We start from the raw sequence: 24,410 nt of genomic DNA on the forward strand, positions 1-24,410 counted from the left end.
GAAGGCACTTCAAACCGCTGGTGAAAGAATACATTAGTGGTCCTCAAAGTGTGGCCCGTGCCACCCTTAGGGTCCCCAAGATCCTTTCAGGGAAACCCCCAGGTGAGGACTATTTTCCTACTGATGCCAGAACATTATTTACCAGTCTTGATGCTCTTCTCTCTTTCGGGGTTTCCTCTGGAGGCTGCAGGATGCAAGACTCATGTCCTCACTCTCATCAAGACTAGGATGAGTGCTGGTGCATTTTGTGTTTTAAAAATTTCTCAGCCATAGTTTTAATGTGACCTCTAGAAATGAATATAATCTATATAAACAACAGCTCTTTGGGTCCTCAATAATTTTTAAGAGTGAAAAAGAGTCCTGAGACCAAAAAGTTTGAGAACGGCCAGAACAGAATACTGAACAGTACTGGGACACTTCACTAAACATCAGGAAAAATAGTGAGAACTTCAGCGCGCACGCGCACACACACACACACACACACACACACACACACACACACTTAGATTACAGAGAAATTACTTTTGTCAGACTGAAGAAATAAAATCTAAAAGTATTAGAGGAAAATAAAGGAAATATTCCTACAATTTTGGGGGCATGGATATAAGGCACAAAATCTAGGAGTCATGATTATAAGATTTATAGATTGATTTCATTAAAAAGTTAAGCATTTTTTTTTTTTGTATTGAAAAAGTAAAGTTAAAAGGTAAGTGACAGGTTGGGAGAAAAATATTGGCAAGAGATATTAAATAGTTATTATTGAGAATAAAGAATATGTTAATAGGAAAAGAACAAACAACCCAATACAAAATGGACAGAGTATGGACCAGCACATCGTGGTAATGAAAAAAAAGTCAACAAACAGGAAAATCAGCACAAGGTGGCTATCATCCAGAAAATGGAAATTAAAACAATGAATTTTTTTCCCCCCATCAAACTGGCAAAAGTCATCCAGTGACTTGACAAAATTGGCAAAAGCCATCCAGTGTGGGGGAAGGAGTGGGGAAATGGGAGGATGGATTGGTACCGTCTCTCTAGGGGACATCGTGGCCTGCCTCATTAACTTTCACCTCAGTGATTCCACATTTAGTTTTCAGTCCTGGAGAAACTCTAACACTTGTGAACAAAGAGATACAGGCAAGAACATCCACTGCCTCATTTTTTAAGCAGTGAAAAAAAAAATTAAGAAATCTAAATACGCATCAACAGAAGCATACACTATGGTTCATCTGCATTCTGAAATTCTATGAAGCAGTTGAAAAAAATGAGGTAGATCCCTATGTTGACATGGAAGGTATCTCCAGGAAATATTTAAAAATCAGACTCTTGAGCAAGGCAAAGAGTATGATCCCTTTTCTGTAGAAACTTTCCCTGCCACGGTATATTGGTATGTGTACGGACTCCCGGAATACCATCTGGAAAGACCCACAAAACCCGACAAGGATTCCTGTGAACGGTCAAGAGCAGCGCTCCTTTTATTAACTCTTAGGTTTCTGACTCTTCGAAATCTTTTACAATCAGAGTTATGTTCTTGTCGTACTTGGGTGATTTAAGAAACCCAACACCACCCTCCCCTGCTTTGTGACCTCGTGAGATGTAATCTGATGCTTATTCTTTGAGGGACTCCCCCAGTCAGACTGGTCAGGGGCACTGGGAAAATCCCCGCTCCCCGCGTGGAGAGAAGGGCAGGTGGCGGGGAGATCCGGACTCTAGCTCTGGCAACAGTGCTGAGCAGAAATTGGGGTCATGTGACCCTTCAGTGCAGGCCCAGCTGAAAGGGACCTAAAGACACCAGTCCTACCTATTTTCTGGGGTCCCTCTGAGGATCCACAGATATAGGGACAGAAGGGTCCATCCTGAAAGCCGAGTTTAGCAAAGGCCTAAGCTGCCTTCATTAATTTTGCAATGGGCAGTACGGTGTCCCTCCTTCCTGAGGGCACTGAGCCAACTCTAAGCCTTCTACCACATTCCATTAAAACAAAACCATGCCCATTAGGCCATCGGTACGTTTCAGACAGTGGGTGCCTCGAAATGAATGCAAATTGGGGACAAAAAGGCTTTCTGTCAAAAGCCTCCACCCAAATAGAATCAATTACCATTTGATTTACCAACCACTGAAAACCCTTCGTTTGGGAGTGCCGAACAATAAGTCATGATTAAAAATGACTGTAATCCTTTTAATTGGATGTTAATGCCATTTCATTGCACCGATTGTTGATCACAGGGCTTCTTCCCCTCTCCGGCTCCTCCTCAAATGACGCAGCCCGCCCTGGGGTCCTGTCTCTGGGGGGTTCCACCTCGCAGAGCCTGGAAGCTGGTGAGCCCGAGGCATGGCCACGTGGCTCCTGGGGCACGGCGTGATGGGTCCCATTTCCTACGAGGCTGGAGCATTGTCACCGCAGGCTCAGGACTTCTTCCTCTTTCCATATTTCATGCAAGGAACTACAGAGGATCCTGGAGTTACTCTAGCCTCACGTGGCGGTTCCTGGGGGGTCATCTCTTAGGTTCTGCTTGTAAACAGATTTCTAATAGGACTCGTTTCTCCCGGAACCAGTGCTGGCTGTCTCCGTTTTCTGCTGTGCCCTCTTTCCCCTAGACACCCAGGGCTGAACCCTCAGGACTGGCTCTGAGCCCCGCTCCTGTCCCCCCCCACCCCCAGCAGAGCTGATCTGATTGTCCAGCTGCCGGTTGAGCTGGCCCCTTGTCACTCATTTCAATTTTGGGGGCCTCTCCCCTCCAGCCATCTCCTTCCTCCCTCCTCGTGTTCCCTGCTGCAAGATGAGTATTCTTAAGAACACAACAACAACAAAACCCAGCTCTGATGAAGTCATTCACCTGCCAAAAATTTAAGCTGGTTCCCCAGAGTCCAGGGGAGGAGGGCGGTCTCACGCCTTCACGGCTATACGGTGCCATCGGGGGCCCTTGTCTTCCCGGGAGCAGTCGCTCCTGACCCCCACCCCGCAACGGGGGCTTAGCTATCACAGCTCCCTCCTGCTATGCCCACAGCGCGTATGAGTCCTAAGTGCATCTGTGTGCCTATACCGTTAGGACAGAGGGCCCGCTCACTGGGAATACCCCGCAAACCTTGCTGAGGGAATGAATGAACACAAACCCAGCTCTGGCCCTACAGGTGATCTGCTCCTCCCTGACACATGCTGTGTTCGCCCAGGCTTTGCTCAGGCTCTCGGCCCTGCTTGGGACCTCTCCCCTCCATGCCCCCTACTAGCACTTCCCTCATCTTTCCAAGCCCTGTACAAACATCACCCGCCAAAGGCTTTCCGGATTTCCCTGCATGATGCCCTTCTGGACCCCCACCCCCACCTCAAGCTCTCTGTGATTTCTGATGCCACTTAAGACTCACTCTGCTTTTTAGAAATCCGTGTCATCCACCACAACTTGGCTTCAACAGATGCTCGCCGAGTTGGAGAATGAATCACCCTGCCCACCCTCGCCGCTTGGCCCTCTTTGATAGAATGTGCTTCGAAGGTCTGGGGGGAGGGGCGGTGGATCCTTCTCCACTTTGTAACCCTGGCAGATTTTGCACATAGTGGGTGTGTTCAGTCAAATGATCTTGAAAGAAACAGATGCCAAGTGGACCTCCTCCACTGGAGCCTGCCTGGCTGTGGGGACGGAAGGCACGGTGCCATCCTTTGTGGAGAATACTCCCCTTTCGTCTCTCCCTAGAGAAGGCCAGGGGTTCAGAGCACCCAGCCACAACTGCCTCTCCTTCTCTGATGCCGAGATGAGAGGGAGGAAATGGCCCCAGGCCACAGTAGCAGGCACTGGGAGGTTGGGAGGGAGCTGGAGGGAGGGCAGGCCCGAGGCTCTGAGGCCAGGGTGGCATCGGCATTGTGCCCTCCCTCCCCACGGGGCCAGGCCGCGGTGTGGCCTGGAGAGGGCCCTCTGGCCTCTCCGTCCTCCTCTGCCCAGGGGCTCTGTCGCACTCAAACTAGACACCATCCGGTCCACACCACTTGCTAAGGGAGCAGGTGGCTTCCTTTCTCCTGCAGGCTTACTGCTGTCACGTAGGCCCGATGAAGAGCTTCAGGGGGTCGGAGTTTCCCTCATTCGTGTCAGTCTCTCTGATAAGGTGTCTCGGTTTGTTGTTAATTAGCCCTGTGTTTCTCATTTCTCTCATTTCATCAGCGACACGGCTCTTGGTTAGATCTTTTGCAGTAAATCCACTGCGAGAAAAACCTTTGCCTGTGCCCTGATTTCTCAACAGGATATTCTGATGTCATGGTCAGGAGATCAGATTGGAGGCCACTGAAAAATTTTAAATTTGGGTTGTTTTCTCGCCCGAGAACACTCGGCCGGGTCACATGCAGAGGCCACACGGGACTCCGGTCCTGTGCTCGGGCAACTCCCCAGAAAACTTCTTGTTTTAAGAACTTGGTGCAGGACAGACTCTCGCTCCACACAGCCTGCAGGGCTGGAGAGGACGAGCTGGGGCAGCAGGGCCAGCAGCCAGGGAAGTTTCCAGGAGTGTGAAATGTCACAGATCCATCTCATCCATCAGAAATCGACCACCTCCAAAGAGACTCCCAAACTCCAAGGGCCTCAGCGATGGAAGGGAGCTTGGAGGTACGAACATGATCTGAGGCTAGAACCTCCTCCCACACCGGCAGGCACGACCCACCGTCTTTCGGACCACCCCTGGTCCCTGTGACCACCGCTGGTCACTGCTGCCCCAGGCCACGCTGTTTCTGAGCTGCCCCAGTGGTGAGCACACCTTTCCCTGTGAGCTGAAAACGGCCCCTCGCCCGCACCGCCTGGCTGTCCCCACACCACCTCCAAAGCCACACAGGTGTCCACAGGAAAGGCAGGAGCCAGAAATACTGAACAGGTGTCTGAATAGGATCCAGCCTGACTTACCACACATATATTATCACTCATAACCAGAACTTAATATTTTTCCAAAAACACATCACAACCCCATAGAACCTAAGGCATACTTTCTCTTCGGGAATACCAATTCCTGATAAATCATCAGACCTCAGCACTTCTTAATAGATTCACTGGATAGAGGGAGGGATTCTTCTCCAAAGCAGGTATTTAAAACAGAGAAGACCCCGTCAGCACAGAGAGCCTGCAGGTAAGTTGTACCGATGGAAGGGGGTGTTCGGTGGCACATCCAACGGTCTATGTTCTTTGTAATTAAAAAACCCAGCACCTCACTTTTTGGTATGGGTAAGTCTGATGTTCCCGACGTTCTCCGCTGCTTCCAGAAAGAGTAAAGAAGATGCAGGTTGGGACAGCTGCTAAAACAGCTCCTGTCCTCTCCCTGCCCGTCTCTTCCCCACTGGGCTGTTGTGCCGTCACATTCCCCTGGGGTCCTCTCTCGGTCCCCGATTTTCTCTGGGAGAACAGCAGACAGTCTTTACGTCACCTGTGCTGGCTGCCCTGGGATGTTTTGGCTTCAGCTCTAGCTCACCTTTTTACAGTGGATCAAGAGGTGCCACAAAACCCGGCCTCAGGAGAGGATACACACGTAGACACACATGCACACCACACGTATGTGTGTATACATAGATACTAACCCATCACAACTTTTGTCTCCCACCCTCTCTCTCCTAGAGTGACACAAGGGGCAGCAAAGGAAGGAAGAGCAGACACAGACTCAGAAGCGAGCCAGACCACTACCGAGCTTCACGGATGGGTCTAGAAAGAAATCCTCTCAAATCCACCAGCACTTGAGTGCCTGATTCCAGGGTACTTCCTCCCCAAAGGCCTGTGGGGCTGACGGGATGGTAGCCTCCCCAAAGATGTCCTAATCCTTGGCAGCTGTGACTCCATTACCTACATGGCAAAAGGGAGTTGCAGACTGAAGGGCAAGACCTTGAGATGGGCAGATTATCCTGAATTCTCAGGTTGCGGCCACTCTTCAAAAGCAGCGAGCCTTTCTGGCTGAGGTCGGAGAGATGGGTGGGAGAGAGGCAGAAGAGCTTCAAAGTGTGGGAGGGACCTGACCCGCTGCTGCTCGCTCTGGGAGCAAGGAAGTCCTGAGTCAGAGAATGGAACAAAGAAACAGGCCTTCGTCCTACATCCCACAGACGTGGTCAACCCCCCGAGTGAGCCCAAGAGAAGGTTCTCCCCGGAGCTTCTGGAAGAGAGTCCAGGCTGGTGATATGTTGATTTCAGTGCTGTGGGTCCCAGAGCAGAAATGAGCCACGCCTGCTGGACTTCCGACCTATAGAACGGCATGGCAATGAATTTATGTTGCTTGAAGCCTCCAAAATACAGCCAGGCACATGCTGGCCTCATGCACTTACAGAGCGGGCTGTGGTCGCCACTGGCTCTGATGGGGCCATGTGGCTGCCAAGCTCCTGAGCGTGGAGGACATGCCTGGGTGACACCCACAAAGAGAACAAACCTCAGCACCTAGATACGGCAACACCATTTGGAAAGCCAGGGGCTGAGATTCTCGTGCATTTTCAAAATCTGGGCCATAGCAAAGACTCTTTACCTCTACCTGAGAATGCTATTTCGAGGGAAAATAAGCTAAAAATTGCTCGGAAACTGGTAAGAGCACTTCTCTCTCTCCTCTCCTTTCCACGTGAACGGTTTCTCCAGCAAAGTCAGCAGGCCGCTCGTTCTACCAGCAACATTTGTCTGTTCCCCTTCCTGGGGAACACAATGCTCTTGATTATACACACCATGAGCACAGCCTAATCATGAGAATGAGCAGACGTGTGTGCTCGAAGGGAAGGTTCTGGCAGAGACCGTCCGTTGCACATCTTGCCACAAAAAAACCCCTTCTTTGAAATCACTTCTGTCATGCACGTAAACGATGCTTTGGTGCTGGGTGTTCTCACTTATATTGCATATAATTGACTTTGTCACCCTAGCATGTCAAGTACGAAATGGCTGACTCTTGCGGGTCAAAAACTTGAGACCCAAAAGGGTTGAAAGAAATGACCTCAGATCTCCTAAAACTGTGAGGGTAAGCAGGAATCCAGAACTCACTACCTGGTCCTTCCTTGCGATCTGATAAGATCCATGAGTTGGGAGGTCTGGAATAGATACCTGGAAGACTCAAGCACAAGGAGTGCTGTGCCCGCAGGTGGCATGGAGGCGAGCCCCAGGGAACGGGGAGGGGGGAGAGCCTGCTGTCCCCAGGGAATGGAGCCGCTGCGATCCCCCAGGTCTCAGGTCAGGCTCTCGCCTCCCCTCCCCACGGAGAGGAGTCCCTGCCACGGATGCCTGTTCATTGTCCAAAAAGCTCCACGGGCATCCTGTACAGACCTACGTCGTCTGGGAAGTCACAGGTGCCAGGGACAGAGAAGGAGCGGTGGCTTAGGCTGCAACCCTCTTGAGGCTTCAGAAAGCGTGCCAGCTCGCAGCCCAGACCTCAGTTCTGGTTCTAAGGTGCATTTATAAAACTTCCCATGACCAGCATGTTTTCATGATGTAACCAGTTTCCTGAAAGACAGACGAGCCTCTTCTTCTGGGAAGAAATGACAAGGCTTGACTGTAAGATACGCCCAAGCAACATGTCTTGAAAATAGAAGGGCACAGAGGAAATGATGGTGGAGGGTGCCAGTGCCGGCAGCACTGGGGAGAGGGACGAAGAATGACACTTCCCATGGGACCTGTTCTTAGCAGCCACGGACATTGACAATTTCGTCCTCAGGACCACCTTTCCTTCTGGATAACTTCTAGCCAACTCTTGCCTCCTAGATTCCCTCATAGAAGACAGGACATCCCTGTAAAATATATTCGTCAAGTCCCCTCTGTGTATCTTCCATATGTCCCTTTCCCCTTTTTAGGAGGTCAGTTGACTAAAGAATCTATACTTATAACCAACATTCTGTGCTATAAACCCAGAAGCACCAACATGGAGATACTTTATAGAATGAAAATATATACAGGACCCCATTTGTTTTCAAGTATCTTCATAACAACACACACACACACAGACACACACACGCTCCCAGGGACACGAGCCGGCTTATCTTAATAACTAAATGATGTAAATGCTATGTATATCTTAGCAAAGGTCTTCATTCATTGTTTGAGAATTCTCTACCACAAGATGAAGATTACTTTGGGGAGTAATGAGAAGTTCTAGTCCAGCCTACTTGGTTATATGAGGAAGAAAGAGAGCCGGTCCCAGATGGAGCCGGGTCAGTGGGTCCAGTGGGCCCACCCTACACTAATGAGTGTGAAACCTAGGGGGAGACAGGTGAGGTGGGGGGGCCCATTCAAGCACATCATGGGTGAACATTTTTCTTTCAAGAAGTTCAAAATTCTATGGCACATGCCCATATAAACTGTTTGGCAGGATGTGATTAATCCAAAGAATTTGAGATTGACCATTGTTAAGTTAGTCCATTCAAGACCATGAAAAGGTATTCTGTTCCTGGAAATAATACAGGTTATCTGGACTGCCTGAAGGTGTGCCTAACGGCACTCCCAGAAGGAATCCATGGAGGGGGTCAGACGATTCCCATCAGGTGACCTCATAGTGATAAGGCCACCCACACAGGGGCAACTGTAAATACTCTGTAGGGACCACCTGCTCATCAGAATGAAGTCCACTGGACCTGGCAAGCCCTCCTTCTCCCCAAACCAATCTGACTTAATACAGATCAATGCAGGTTTCTGAGGTGAACAAGAATTCACACTTGGCTTTCTAACTAAAGAGCACTTCAACTTAAATATGGCTAAACGAGTCACGTCCAGGTTCAAGGATTCAGACATTACCACTTATGCGCATAAACGTAGGGAGTTTTTTGGATGGAATGAAGGGAGAATACGATTTCTGAGAAGAAAAGCCAAGGCACGGAGGAAGGGGTAGTTGAGTGGAAGGTCAGTCCAATACTTAACAGGTTAGCATTGTGGAAAACAGGGCAACCCCAAAGGATATCTTGCAGGACTGTCCTTAAGTGCGTTTAGGAATCCTGTCTGTTGTGAACCTGTGGGAATGAAACCAAAATTTAGTATTCAAACATTCACCTCCAGGGAAACAGCCCTCATGTTGAAAGCTCCCTCATCTACATAAGAATAATAGGTGTCTAAAGATCAATTAAATAATTATACTTTGTTGTGCTGCAGCTCCCAGTTTGCTGATCAGGGACTGAGATTCCACTAAAGTTATTCAACAAGAAAATGGCAGATTCATAATTAGACCCAACATCTGCAGGATATTTTTTCAGTAAAAGCAGATGGATGTCTGCATACTTTCCCATAAATTATAGTTCTGATTACTCCTTTGTTTTCCTCATTTGAATAGGAAAACAGAATACTGTATGCTATTTTTTCCTGTTCGCTTATGAAAGACTGTTTTTCCAAAGTTTGTTAACTGTTGACCTAGGACATCCTATAAACTAGGCTACGTATAAAAGACGTAATTTATCTGCACTCAGAGTAAACAAACTCATAAAGTTGGAGTTTATTACTCACTACTTTAGGAGCGAATTGTTTGTGCAAAAAAAAAAATTTCTTTAGGGGCTTGAGTAAAGATGCATCTGACAAGAAGCAATTTTTCTTTTATGTGTTGACATCATGGTTTTTAAACATAAAAGCCCATGTGGAGGGAATGCTGGTGCTCCCATCCTGGGTGGGGCTCCTGCTGTGCGGCGTGAAGCTGTGTGTTTTGGGGGACGTAATCTGGCCTGGAGCAGCAACGGGAGGGACAGGAAGGATGGATACAGGGTTCGGTGCTGCTGTGGCCACACGGGACAGTTAGAGGCAGGGTCCCGGACCCTTCTATGTCAGCGGGAACCGGGTCTGGCCATGGGAAGGCTGAGCATTTGTCCTCAAGGTCCCATTCCCTCTGTGCTGTCTCCCCCACTGGCCACCACTGAGGCACAAGGATATGCCCGGCACTAGGATGCCAAAGGGTGGGAGAATGAATAAGGAAAGCTTAAGGCTTTCTCTTCTGCCTCTGCTAGGTCAGGGGGCAAAACCAGCAAGTGGGCTGGGGCAGATCTTAGAGCAAACACACTCTTGAGGCAAAATGAGGACACTAGAAGAAATGACTTCTTTTTCCCTACTGAACCTAAACTGGTTCGCTTTCCCAAACTTCCCATTCCTGATAAGGAGGTCCAGCTGCCAGGCTCCTCAGAATCTTTGCTACAACAGGATTCTGCCCTGGCCCCCCTTCCTGTCATGGCTCCCCCAACCTCCCTGGAGCCTGTTACCTGGCAGGGAGAACTCAGGTGACAGTTCTCCAGCTGCTCTCAAACAGCCTTGGCCAATGTTTTCAGAATCTTAGGGGATCATGGGAGCCATGTAAAAACCTGCCCTTCCTGAGAGCACTGAGTGCCGAGCCAAGTCGGGGGTGGGTGGGGTTGTTTAGCAGGGGTTGTGAGGGATGCAGAACAACGGGAGAGGAAAATCCTTATTTGCTTTTGTTCAACATATTCGGGTAATTTGCAAGCAGATAAATTCTGAACGCTTTTCTTTGTGGAAGATGGGACTAACAATATATTAGCATAAACTACGGCAAACTTGATTTTGCTGGAAACGGGGTGAGTAAAACTTCAGGGGAGATAAAAGTGAAGTGTACATCATCCAACTGTGGTGGCAGTGGCTGGCTTCACAGTGATTGTGCGTGTGTCTGCGTGTGTTCCCAGAGCTCAGGTGTGCAGGTGTGCAAGCGAAAACTGGCCCTTGATGTCCAGGATGCAGGGGCAAGGCCATAAATACATTTTGATAATACACATAGGAAAGCATTCTGAAGTTGCTAAAGATGATTAAAAATGTCAAGTTTAAATACTATTTTTTAATGTCCTAAATGTGCTGCAATCTTGGTGTTTATTTCTTCTCGTTTCTGATTCTTTTGCCTATTGATACGCAGAGAGGACCCTGGCTGCTTTTTCGCCATTTTTCAACTCCGAAATCAGAGGGAAAAGGTGCCTCTGCAGGGGCCACGGGGAGTGTGGAAAGGGCCCCTAACGAAGGGTCATCCTCTTCTTGGGATCGCACGGAGTCTTGAATCTCAAGCATAGATTCCAAGCTTGCATCATGTTGGCATGAAGGGATTTCAGCCAAAAAGAAGGGACCTAAGTTTTAAAATGCCACGAAAATTTGGGAGATTCCACTTAATATCCAAATTTGACCAATATATCTATGTGAAATTCTCCATACCGCCTTCTTGCCCCCCAGGGCCCCCCAACCCCCAGAAGAGAGGCAGAGAGTAACTCCAGCCTTAGCACATCATCTGTGGTTTCAGTGCTGCCTCACGGGGAGAAAGTGAGGCTGTGTTCAGATGCTGCCGGAAACATTGAAGAAGGGAGCTCCGCACTTGCTAATGGGCGGTTGTACTTCTAGAATGTGGACAAGAGGCCCTGCTGGGCTTTAATGTTGCTAATGGCACTGGAATGGACATTTAAAGGCTTAAGTTTATAGTTCAAAGCCAATTCACTTCCTTCTGATCATTCCCTGTTGCTGGAAAGTCGATAACCAAGAGAAAAAAAGAAATTCAAAGTTATGACCTTCAGAATGGGAAATGAAAAATGTCATTTGCTCATGCAAATATATATTAAAATCCTTAGTATCCGAATCTCATTTTTAATAAAGTTGCTTCCTTCATACGCCAGGGATTTACTAATGTTTAGCAGACAACTGGAAATCTTTTCGATTGTGTATCTTTAGTGTGTGTGTGTGTGTGTGTGTGTGTGTGTGTGTGTGTGTGTCTTTATCCCCAGACAATGTTTTCTAGGGATGGTGACTGTTCTTACATAAGCCCCTATCATGTTAAAAGCAAAACAAAACTACTGTTTGATGGTTATCATTGCAGCACATTATCCTTTGTGCAAAATGTGGGAATGATTCTTCCAGGGGATCCCTTAGCCGAAGAGAAAGTGAGGTCACTGAGGTTGGAGCAGGGGCAAGTGAAAGAGAGCCTGATCTGCCGTGATCCGGCAGCTGTGGCTGGAAGGATGAGAAATGGGGAGTAGAAGGAACAAGGAGTGGAAGGCAGGGAGAAGGGCAGAGAAGAAGGTTGCGGGGGACGGTGGGGGGGCTGCAGAGAGGGAGGGCGGGGAGGGAGGAAGGGGAGTACACGAAGGGGGCAGGCTGGAAGTGAGGAGAGGAACAGGAAGAGGGAAAAGAGAAGAAAGAGAAAGCCCGAAATGATCAAAATACTAACTCAAAATTAAATCAGAAAACCAAAGGCAGGCAAATGGTTACATACGTAATCTGATTTCGCCAGCATACTTACGAAGGATGACGTGGGTGATAACGAATGCAAATATAAAGACTGTCAGAAAAGACAGAGATAAAATAAACATATAAAAAAATCTGTAGTTTCTTTTCCCCACACAGTTGCCTACCCAGGGACAGTGGTGATCAAACCGTTCTGAAATGAGAGGCAGAAAAAAAAAAAGGAAATCAGTTAATCGAATGTCTTTTTACTTGAGGGAGCCCCTCCCTGCTCCCCAATACTCTGACAACACAGTTGACCCTTGAACGGGTGCAGGGGCTGGGGTGCCAGCCTCCTTTCACACAGCTGAAAACCCCATCTAACTCTGACTGCCCCGAAACGTAACTACTGATAGCTAGCTGTCGCTTGGAAGCCTCGCCGATCACGTACACAGTCAATTCATACACATTTTATACATTACAGGTATCGTATACTCTACTCTGACAATAAAGTAAGCGAGAGCAAAGAAAATGTTATGAAGCAAATCATAGGGAAAAGAAAATAAGTTCACAGCACTGCGCTGTCTATGGAGGACTACCCACGTATCAGTGGCCCCACATAGTCTGGGCCTGTGTTGTTCATGGTCAAACTGTATCACAAAATCACATCCTAGCGTGTTTCCAAATGCACCACTCAGAGAAATGCTTAACATGAAGACGTTTCAAGAACAGAATCATTCTTTCAATAGAACTTAGCTGTTTTGAAAAAATGAGGAATACACCTTCTTCTCAAACAGCAACTTAAAGAAATGGGAACTCAAATTCTCATTACAATGAGAAAAGTAAAGATTTCCCTCTTTTGTAAAAGCCTCTGGGATTCACAGAACCGTCTTCCGTCTTGCATGCGTGCGTGCGTGCGTGCGAGTGTGTGTGTGTGTGTCAGTAGCCACAGACAGAGGTCACGGGGTGCCAGGACAGAGGGATCATCCCTTGTTCGCCCATCCCATAACAACCGTTTCCCAAGGAATGTCTCCACTATTTCAAGAGTTGTAGGAAAATTGGTATTTTAAAAATTGAACTGTGATCTTCATGTCCAATGTAACAAACTGGGTTTTTTAGTCTGCAGCTCTCAGCTAAGCTACCTGTAAAACGAAGATGCTCTTATAGACTTGTTGTGGGGTTAAATAATGTCTGGGAGGGCATTTTTAAAAGTACAGTGTTTTGTACTTTGTCAAGAGAAGTCGCATACCTTAATAATACCTCTGGCCTTCAGCCATTTCTAGGAGGAAAATGATGTTGCCCTATTTTCTAGAGGAGCAAACTGAGTCCGAGAGAGAGGGGAGACTGCTCAGGAGCAGCGGAGCCAGGAGCTGGGGCCAGGCCCCCCCCCGCATACACTGGCCTGGTGGCCCGCGGACACCCAAGGGCCGGCACTGGGCACTCTTACACTGTTTCCCCCGGAAGCCCGTGCATAAACCCACGTCTTCTCACTGCAGGAATTTCACACAGTCTGTAATGCCATTGTGATTTGCCCCTCCCCTTGCAAGTCATGGCCAAGTGCTTCTCTTTTCTCTACTGCTCAGCCGATCTTCCACCCAGAAGGACTGTGCGGAGCGCTCTACTAACACACTCACCCTGATCAGACCGCCTGCTGCCCGTGGGGCCGAAAACACCGGGGGGGTGGGAAGGACGACTTAGCTTTTTACTCAGAGTCTTTCCCAAGCTTATCTTCTACCCAGTTTTCATCTTTTAAATACCGATGTGCTTTAAAAACACACAGAGAGACCTATGGGAGGTGTGACCGTGTTAGTAAACCAGTCCAAAGCCAGGCAAGGCAGAGTGTCCTTTCTTTCTGGTCACTTGTCATAAATCACTCATCTCCCATTCTATGTCTCCTGCAAGCTTGCTTCTTGAAAAGGGCACTCCTGTGTCAAAACCACCTCATTTCTCCCAAGTCATTGGTCTACACAAAGAAGGGCAAAAAGAGAGAGAGAAAACAAAAAAAAACTGAACCAACCAGATTTTCCCAAGACTTTGAGTCCGTCATTTTGAGAAGCCTCTTTTTCTTGATCCATGAGTATCCACCATGGGAATGGGAAGTGGAGACCGGGGGCACAGAAGGACATGTTGGGTTGGCACTTCTGATTCCAGCTGTGAAAGCCGATCTCCAAATCCCAAATATGTCGTGCACTGAGCCTCTTCCTCAAGTGAAACTTGTTTATCAGCACACAGGACACCAGGGCTTGGGAGATGTAACCATCGTGGACACACCCCATCGAAGCACAAGGGTCTTTGCGGCCCCCTGGAGACCGTGGCTAGGGGGGCAGGCAGTTGTTTTGTTTTCAGCTTAGAAAATTTTAGCTAAACTGTGACTCTGGTCTTCCTGAGGGAGCAGAGCAGCTGAGGAAGGTGAGGAGCATGAGACCCCTGCTCATGGCACCTGGGAGGCTTCCTGAGAAACCAGTGACATCTCAGGAATGGTGTGAATGCCTGGCTCTCTGGCAGTCCTGAGCTGGAACAAGTTTCCATTTGGAAACTTGTCTTACTACTGAAAACTCATTGTAGGCTTACAAAAGCCTCACTGAAATGTAGGCTCCCCAAGAAATTCTCTTGTTGAATGTTCTTCATGTCCTTCTTTGTGTCTGCTGAACCCACGGTGGTAAATGAGCCTAAGAGCATCGGTGGGCATCTCTGTCTTTCGGCCACCTTACCCGGTGCCCTCCTCCCATTCCCTTCCTCAGTTTCCCTCTCTGCCTGACTTCTGGCGGCAGGCTGCACCTGGGGCTCAGCCTGGGCCTCTTCTCCTCTCCATGGATTCTCTACCACTGGGAAGTCTCTCTTCATCCCAACATTCAACTGCCAACCATACACCAGTGATGCCAAAATGGCCGTGTGCCGCCTTCAACAGGTCCTATCAGCTCTACCCTCGCTTATCTCCAAAATCGTTCATTTTTTATTTGTGTTTGCCAACGCCACTCTAAGTGTTTAATAAATATTTGTCAAAGGACTGAATAAACCCTCATACTACCAAAAGGACATCCATGCCAGCAAGCGTGTTGGCCCAACATCACTCAGTTGGCGAGTAGCAAGGCTGGGACGAAGCCTGCTCCGTCTGCCTCCAGGACTCCTGGCCATGAGATGCACACTGCCTTTACTGAGCACTTTCCATGTGCCCAGTGCTGTGTCAAGCGCTAGGAAGGAAAACAACAACGACAACACTCCGCGGCTTCAAGGTGCTCCTCATCTTATTTGATGGGGTGCTTTATTTTTAGACTCCAACTATTCCGCAGACTCAAGGAATGAACTCCTCACAGAGAAAACCTGATTTAGCATCTAACTCAGTCTGTTCTCTCTCACCAGTGTTGGCAAGCGTACAACACCCTCCCTTTACGGGTCAAGGATAAAAGCAGGACAAGGGGTGCTCACCCCGTCCTGCATGGCTCTGCTCTGAACACACGTGCCCTCGCTCTGAGTGGAGGAAGCTGGGGGGGGGGTGGGGGCGGCGCCAGGGGTTGCTCTGAACGGGGAGGCTTCTGTTACTCAGTTTCCCAGGAGAGGAGCAGGTGAGAGTCGGGCACAGGCGGAGCTGGGACGAGAGCAAGTGGCCCCAGCTGCACACGACGTGCCCCGTGGACCTGAGCGAAGCAGGAATTGCCTGGGAGGGAGCAAATCTGGGGGAGGAGAGGGGAACCCAACAGCTGGTAAAGCCAGTTGCATGCATCCACAACACCTGAGACATTTCGAACAGCGATCATTAGAGGTCAGTTTGTGTGTTTCCTGTAGGGAAAAATTAAATGTAGTGTCCTATGTCCTGGGGGTGGGGGTGGGAGGTGTGGTGGGAGAGTCTTTAAGAAAACGCTTTGGAGTTGCTGCCACATCCCTTGATTCTGAAGTTTGGACCCTGCCAGAAGGGAGTGGTCCCTACGCCGCTGCATTTCCGGAGAGTTTAAGCACCAGGAGCTATTTTCCCTGTGCTGTTGTGGATCCGGGCTCAGCCTTGCTGCGCACAGGAACAGAGCCTGACGGGAGGGGGACGGCACACAGGGGCAGGGCTGGGTGCTGATAAACCTGATGCCACCCTGTTACGATCTGTGGATTCGTTCTCCCCTCCTTTCCCAGGTGAGCTTGCAGTGAAAAACCATTTCTAGCTGCTTGAATAGCCTGGCAGACACTCAACACACATGCACCAAGCCAAGGAAGAGACGCCTTTAATTGCTACTGGTAGGTTTCCGAGTGATCCCTGGTTGCCAGGTGCAGACACTGAAAATGCTGGTGAAAGAGAAGATTTCAGGCGAGCCGTCCCGAGGAAAAGGCAGGGGTCCGTGAAATTTGACTGTGCTCAGAGAAGGCTGAGGGGTGGCAGCTGTTGACCAGACGCTAAAAGCATCGACTGGACAGTTAGTGTTAGTCAGCTCATGGCGAGAAGTGGCCTCTGGCCTCTCCCACTGACAGGGGGAGGCAGGGGTGGGTTTATTAAAAGCTCCAGAGGATGTCACTGGGAGACCCAGACGCTATGGGGTAGGATGCGAACCAACTTCAAAAAGTCACCTGCCCCGAGATCCTAAGTGGGGGAAGAAGGTCCCATTAAAATGACCAGTGGGAACATACTTTAGAAAAAGGAATTATGCAGTGATCACCAAGACAGCATGGTGCTGGCACAAAAACAGACACACAGACCAGTGGAACAGAACAGAGAGCCCAGATATGGACCCTCAACTCTATGGTCAAATAATCTTCGACAAAGCAGAAAAAATATGCAATGGAAAAAAGACAGTCTCTTCAATAAATGGTGCTGGGAAAATTGGACAGCTATATACAGAAGAATGAAACTCGACCATTCTCTAACACCACACAAAAAGATAAACTCAAAATGGATGAAAGACCTCAATGTGAGGCAGGAATCCATCAAAATCCTAGAGGAGAACATAAGCAGTAACCTCTTTGACATCGGCCACAGCAACTTCTTTCAAGATACAGCTCCAAAAGCTAGTGAAACAAAAGCAAAAATGAACTTTTGGGACTTCATCAAGATAAAAAGCTTCTGCACAGCAAAGGAAACAGTCAACAAAAACAAAGAGGCAACCCACAGACTGGGAGAAGGTATTTGCAAATGACACTACAGATAAAGGGCTGGTATCCAAGATCTATAAAGAACTTCTCAAACTCAACACCCAAAAAATAAATAATCAAGTCAAAAAATGGGCAGAAGACATGAACAGACACTTCTCCAAAGAAGACACACAAATGGCTAACAGACACATGAAAAAATGTTCATCATCATTAGCCATCAGGGAAATTCAAATCAAAACCATGTTGAGATACCACCTCACACCAGTTAGAGTGGCAAAAATGGACAGGGAAAGAAACAACAAATGTTGGAGAGGTTGTGGAGAAAGGGGAACCCTCTTACACTGTTGGTGGGAATGCAAGTTGGTACGGCCACTTTGGAAAAGTGTGGAGGTTCCTCAAAAACTTAAAAATAGAGCTACCCTATGACCCAGCAATTGCACTCCTGGGTATTTACCCCAAAGACACAGATGTAGTGAAAAGAAGGGCCACATGCAATGTTCATAGCAGCAATGTCCGCAATAGCCAAACTGTGGAAAGATCCAAGATGCCCTTCAGCAGACGAATGGATAAAGAAGATGTGGTGCATATATACAATGGAATATTACTCAGCCACCAGAAAGGATGAATACCCAACTTTTACATCCACATGGATGGGACTGGACGAGATGATGCTAATTGAAGTAAGTCAAGCAGAGAAAGTCAACGATCATATGGTTTCACTTATTTGTGGAACATCAGGAATAACATGGAGGACATTAGGAGAAGGAAGGGAAAAATGAAGGGGGGGGGGAATCGGAGGGAGAGATGAACCAAGAGAGACTATGGACTCTGAGAAACAAACTGAGGGTTCTAGAGGGGAGCGGGGAGGGGGGATTGGTTAGCCCGGTGATGGGTATTAAGGAGGGCACGTACCGCATGGAGCACGGGGTGTTATACGAAAACAATGAATCATGGAACACTACATCAAAAACTAATGATGTATTGTACAGTGACTAACATAACATAATAAAATAAAATTAAAAAAAAAGGAATTACGGTCTTACTTTGTTAGCCCAAAACTCAAAATAATAATGAACACGATATTATTGATGATTAAAAGTACCGTTCGCCCGCTGCCTGTTACGTCATCATGTATTATTATTATTTCATCCCTTGTCATTTATCCTCGATGACGGCCCCAGAGTAGGTGCTAGGACCACACTTTACAGATGAGGGAATCACCAGGAGAGATGAGGTGCTGCCCATCAGGAACCGCAGGTTCTGAGTGGAGACTGTCTCTCCCCTGATTGAAGGAAGATTAGGGGGAGGAATGAAATATGAAAAAGACCCTAAACACAAGGAAAACAGGAGCAGTATTAAAATTTTGCAAAGACAGAACAATCCACTGAAAACTTTTTTTTAATTTTTAAAAAAGATTTTAGAGAAAGAGGGAACACAAGCAGGGGGAGAGGGAGAGGGAGAAGCAGGCTTCCCGCTGAGCAGGGAGCCCGATGCGGGGCTCGATCCCAGGACCCTGGGATCATGACCTGAGCCGAAGGCAGACGCTTAACCGACTGAGCCACCCAGGCGCCCCTCCACTGAAATATTAAGGGAAAAAAATTTGCAGAAGTCGCATTTGAAGGCTGCCAGAGAAAGGAACACAACATTTGAAATGTTAAGAAGTTAAAATCTTCTAAAAGTCGGGCTCTCATATAGGCCCTCCAGAGTGGGATCCAGAGATAGAGAAAGATCATACCCTCAGTCCAGGCCGCAGGGGACCAGAAAATTCTGCATTTTTCAGACAGTGGTCCTGGGCTCTGGATGGGCTGCATCTCAGCTTGGTCAGGAGAAGGGAAATAATAATCCCCATTTCCTTCTCCAAGAGTGTCTTGAGACTCATGTGAAAAATATAGATGTAAATATGCAACTGAAATTTAAAACTCCTAATTTAAATGTTACCTCTAAATTAAGTTAAATGTTTTTAAATGTATGAAATGGGAAACATTTTTCTTTAAACCCAGGCCTTTTTTTTTTTTACCTCCCAAATTAGAAAAATCTTGCCCTATGAGGTATCTTTTTTTTTTTTTTTTTTTTTTAAATGACGACTGTTAGAGTGGTACGTATTGTTACCTGGCCTTTCTGATTCTCATGTCATTCTCAGATACTAAATAATTCATGCTGCTCTAAACTTTTGGTAAGACCCAAGTTAAAATAGCTTTGCTGCTGTGTTCCAGCATTGGTTGTTTCTGGAAAGCAGCCTGGCAGGCTCACTTCACCTCCTCCTCCTTCTCACACTTTTATCCACTTTTATCTCCGTGAGTCCCTGCCCCAGGCACTGGGCTAAGTACTCCACATGAATGGTGTCATTTACTTCTCAGGCAACCTGGTGAGGCTGATGCTATTATGCCCATTTTATAGATGAGAAAGTGCAGATGGAGAAGTTGGCAGTGGAATCCAGGTGTTAACCCGAACCCTTAACCACCACCACCTGTTCCGGCCTCCTGTGCTGGTCGCTGTGCCTGCTGGGCCTGAGGGCCCGGCCCCTCCCTCCTGGAGCAGCACCCTTGGGCACTCGCAATCCCAGGCAGGTCACAGGAATGGGAACATGACTGGGACATTGCCATCCCACAACTGGCCCTTGTGTTGGTAAGCCCTGTGGGTCTCTTCTGGCTCAGGGCATCTGTCCTCTGCAGCATGCACAGAAGGCCTAGTTCAAGTCTGGGGATGCCCACCCTCAATCAGGAAGAGCTCCAATGGATAAACTGACCTCATTCTCAGCAGGATGAAAATCAGAAGTGGGAACTCCTTCAGAGACATACGGATTTGACAAATCTATTGACACTGTGGGGCTTGGGGGTTCTTTGGGGGCAAAGGGATGTATCAGGAAAGGTTTCCTACCCCCTCCCAACACTTCTTAGCTCCTTATCTGAAAATGAGTTCTGTCCGTAATATCATATTAACTAATTCTGTGGCCTTAAAGTATTCATATATCACTTCTACATGGGGACTCAATTCCTTCACGTGTAAAAAGTTGAATTCGATAAGCCCCAAGGCCGCTTTGAGCTGTAAAATAAAATGCAAAACGACTCTGTGTTTTATTAGTACCTGTAGGGATTTTTTCCAGTCTTGAGCCTTTGCCAATGTCCTACGAATTAAGATTCTACAGCTTTTAGCTCCATTTGTTAAAAAACTAAAACTTTCCATGTAAAACCAATGAGTAAATGTAGAGTTGCTGTAACCTTTACAATGCAATTTAACGTCACCTTGGGCAGTGGTATGGGATCAAAGCATCCCCTACCACGGTCTCATCTACACCTCCCCCCCCCACCCCGCTCTGGCTTTGCCATTACCTGGCACAGTGCTGAGTCTCTTTGGGCATCGGGGGAGGGGGCTTGACAACACAAAACTAAGGTCCCTTCAACTCCTCAAATGGCAAACTGTACACATTTTTATTTCCTTAACTTGTCTCAGTTTAACTTCTCTTTGTAAGGCTGGTTTCCAGTGCTGGGGGAATTTTCTGCTTCTAGAAGGAAAGCATGCAGGGGAGAAGCAAGCCTTTGGGAGCAGCTGTGCCATGAGACCTGCTGGTGAGAAACAAAGATGACAACAAAACTTGAGAAGAGGGGAAAAAAAGGTCTTTCCAGAGAAGCAAAGAGAAACAGTTGTCAAAAAAAAAAGAAAATGGGGGAGAAGGCAGGGAAAGACTTAGTTTATAATACAAACAGTTTTTGAAAGGAGGTGTAAGAAAGTTAATAGAAATGTGATGACTTTAAAAAGTGAATCAGCCCATTATGAGGTAGAAGGAAAGAAATCCTACAGTTTCTTAAATTTGGGGTCCTGAAGAGGCATCCTAGGAAGTGTCAGTTCCAATGAGGCAGGACAATGGCATTGCCTTCCCCACTCTGGCTGTCCCGCGGGCCCTCGGAAGACTCGGAATGAGAGCCCCACCACGGAGCTCTTTGAGCTTCCTGGAATTTAGTTGCTGGATTAGAGATCTAGCTCATTATGACACGATTGGTAATGTAAGTTCAAATTTGTATATCCTCCAGAAAACAGCCTTGAGGCCTGGGTGGTCCCTGCTGTGTCGTAAAACTCTGAAATAAGCCAGTACCTGGGCACTTGGGGAGTCTTACTTCCTGGCAGCCACTCTCTGAGCCCGCCCAGGCCCTTCTCAGCCTTGGCCCCCTACTGTCCGTGGGTCTGCAGGGCCAGAAATGCTGTCTGGGAATTCCCCTTCATTCTGCACAGAGTAAAACAATTATCCTCTGAGTCTGAAAAACAAGCTCGTGCTATTCACTAACACCCCTCAGAAACGTCTCCATTCTTCTCTAGAAATTCCAGGCCTTGAAATCAATATCAACACCACCTGACAGTGGGATGGCTTAAAGATCTGTAGGGCTTTCTGGTTTTTAGTGCTTGTTTGCATTTGCTTACCCCACACTGGCCCTGGGAGATAGGCAGCACAGGTCCCCAAGTACAGGTGAGGAGAGTGAAGCTGGGAGCCGGGCTGCATTGCCAAGGCCCTGGCTGCTCCGGGCTGGGTCTGGGCCAAGAACCATTTTTGATGTCCCGTTGCTGTTTTCCTCATGTTCTCCACACTCTCGAGTCACATGTTCCTTCACGTCCCATTACTGTGTTTTTTGAAGGCTTCGTCAATTTATCCCCAAAATGAAGGTTTCAGAAGTGAGTTATCTTGTGGGTACATTACACGTGTAAATCTAACAATTCTAAGGCTCTTCTAAACCTCTTAACCTGACTACATACATACACAACTGGAAAGCTGTGTTCCTGATGGGCTCGCTTTTCCGGAGTAAGCACACTTCTATGATCTTGTAGCAAAGACCTGATGTCATCTCCGGCACAGAGCTGTGTCGATGAGCAGGATACAATGACTCAATGGAGTGGATGATGATTCCCTTGGAAAGCAAACTCCGATGTGTTCAAAGTAGTAATCTTAAAAAAGAAATTTATCCGGAATGAAACCTTTTTGCAAAGCTTCTGAGACGTTTCATTTTTCTTAAGTTGAAACTGTAGACCCAACTTCATTATGAGTAGTGTTGAAACATAAGACCAGTGCAAGGAAAGGATAGCAAATATGTACTGTGCTTTATACATTTTAGGGTGCTTTCCCGTGTAACGTCTCATCTGGTAATATAACCGCGTCCACACTGTGTCTCGTGGCTACCACTAATGCCTGTGTGTTACAAGATGACGCAGACAGATGTGGGACAGGAGAGCGAGAGGGGCCCATGCTCCCCCTCCAACCCTTCTTCAGTCACGTGGCTGATATTCATATTTATAATATTCATAGTTGTCCCCAGTGTTGCATTTCTAAATGGTGGGACCCTGCGGCACCCTCCCTGCCCAGCACTCTCAGAATCAGGGGTTCTGGTGGCTCAGTCCAGTCATCCTGGGGATAAGTCCTGGCTGCCCTACTTCGCAATATAGAATAGAAGAAAAGCCAGACTCAGAAGGGCCAAAGGGATATTTGATGCTCAGAAGTCCTCTGTAGGGTTTTCCAAAATTCTCATAGCATGCTGTCACTCTGCAGAGATGTTCAGCCCCCTCAAGTATCTGCATCTCCAGCTGCTTGTGTGATTGGCATTCTAGGACATGTGCTTGGGATTCCACAGTCCCTTTGTCCCTGTGGTTCAAGGTTTGATGATCTGGTGCAAACATCCAGCTTTGGGAGGGGACAGTTGGGTGTAGGTAACCCAATCATTCCTGTTGAGCACAAGGCACTGAGGGTGTGTTTGGATGATACTCATCCCAAGCTCCTTTACTCTTCTCAGATACTTTCGCCTTGACTGAGCTCTTGCTATCTTTCCAACTGACCGCTAGGCATTCCTATCTACCTGTCTCGTAGGCACCTCACCTTTAGTGGGTCCAAAGCTACATTCATTATGCTTCCCTGTTTGCTCTTCTCACCACCAGCCTCATCTTAGCAAATGGCACCCTCAAGGCATCTAGTTGCCCAAGGTAGAGAATGCATTCCTTTCTGCCCCCGTACTCATTCTTCACGTCCAGCTGGCCAACAGGATTGCCCACTGTATTCCTGCTGTCTTTTCTATGCTTCTGCTCCGTCTCTGAAGGCTGTTGCTGTGCATATGCCCTTATCAGTCCTTTCGTGAACCACCGTAAAACCTTCCTGGGGCACCCCATCAGTGCGTGCTCCACATGGTTGCTAGAAGGACCACCCAGAGCAAATAAGATCACATAAGCCCTTTGCTTGTACCCCCTGTGTGGCTCCTGATGCTGGGACCTCCCTCTCTTCATTGGGTGCAGCCTCGATGTGACGCAGAACTGATGCGTTTCCAGACTGAGCTCCTTGGGTGCTGGGAGGTCCCTCCCCCCAGTCATTCACCTTTTCTTCCCTTTCAACTAGAGCAGACAGACCTCTATCGGTTTTACATATCGAGTTTCCCCATTTTCTCTATTCATGTTCCACTTTCTAAAATGGCCCACTGCTCACAACCACACACACACACACACACACACACACACACACACACACACACACTCTTACAATGAGCTAGTCAATGTTCCCTGTAATTATTCCAAGCAGTCCCAAGTTAAGATCCCAGTATGCGTGGTATCCCGCTGTTGTAAAGCGACAGCTTGGTGGTGCCCCGTTGAAAGGACACTGGATTCTCAGGAGAGAGGACCTGCGACCTTAATCCTAAAGGCCGATTTGGCCATGTCCCTTAGGCAGGTTTGTGGGTCCCAGCAGCTGGATATACTGTAAAAGTTTCTTTCTAATTTTAATTCTAATATTAAAATCACATGGCTAAATACAAATGTCAAGAATTGGAAGTCAATTGCGTCCACCCTACACAAAATTAGAAGTCCTGGCAGGCTTCAGCAGTAGAAACTATAAATAATTTATAAGAACTGGATCTCTTATAGACCTAGGTTAGGCCCAGAATGAACCGGTGCCCCAAAAGCACTCAGACTACAAAGTGCTACATAAATACTCCCCCTCCCACCAGAATCAGATCAGCCCAGACTTCTCAGACACTAAATATAGTGGGTTGTCTTCTTGTTGGTTGCTGTTGTTTATAAAAAGCATGTCAGCACTTCATTGAGTCACTGTGGTCTAGCCAGTGGATCGTTAATCACTTTTTTAATCCAAGGCACTCAAAAAAACAGGCCAAAGGTTCTATCTAATCGTCAGGATTGCCTACATAATTTGTGGGGCCCACTTCAAAATGAAACTATAGGGCATCTTATAGATAAATTCATAAGAGGGGCGCCTGGGTGGCTAAGTTGGT

The 24,410-nt window shown here is 47.7% G+C and overlaps 1 protein-coding gene across 2 annotated transcripts in view; it reads right to left on the reverse strand.

Annotated features, from left to right (window-relative positions):
• The window catches only part of ZDHHC14 (zDHHC palmitoyltransferase 14), a 265,346-nt gene that overhangs the window by 25,278 nt on the left and 215,658 nt on the right, over positions 1–24,410 (reverse strand). For both annotated transcript variants that reach the window (XM_088023819.1, XM_088023820.1), the window contains exons 4-5: positions 12,170–12,307; positions 8,875–8,918 (exon numbers count right to left, since the gene is read on the reverse strand). In XM_088023819.1, the coding sequence (XP_087879945.1) occupies positions 8,875–8,918; positions 12,170–12,307 (182 nt within the window). The remainder of the gene's footprint in view (positions 1–8,874; positions 8,919–12,169; positions 12,308–24,410) is intronic.

Source organism: Eumetopias jubatus, unplaced genomic scaffold (assembly GCF_037043125.1).
Source record: "Eumetopias jubatus isolate StellerSeaLion01/CBP00866 unplaced genomic scaffold, mEumJub1_p1.0 scaffold_6, whole genome shotgun sequence".
Lineage (NCBI taxonomy): Eukaryota > Metazoa > Chordata > Mammalia > Carnivora > Otariidae > Eumetopias > Eumetopias jubatus.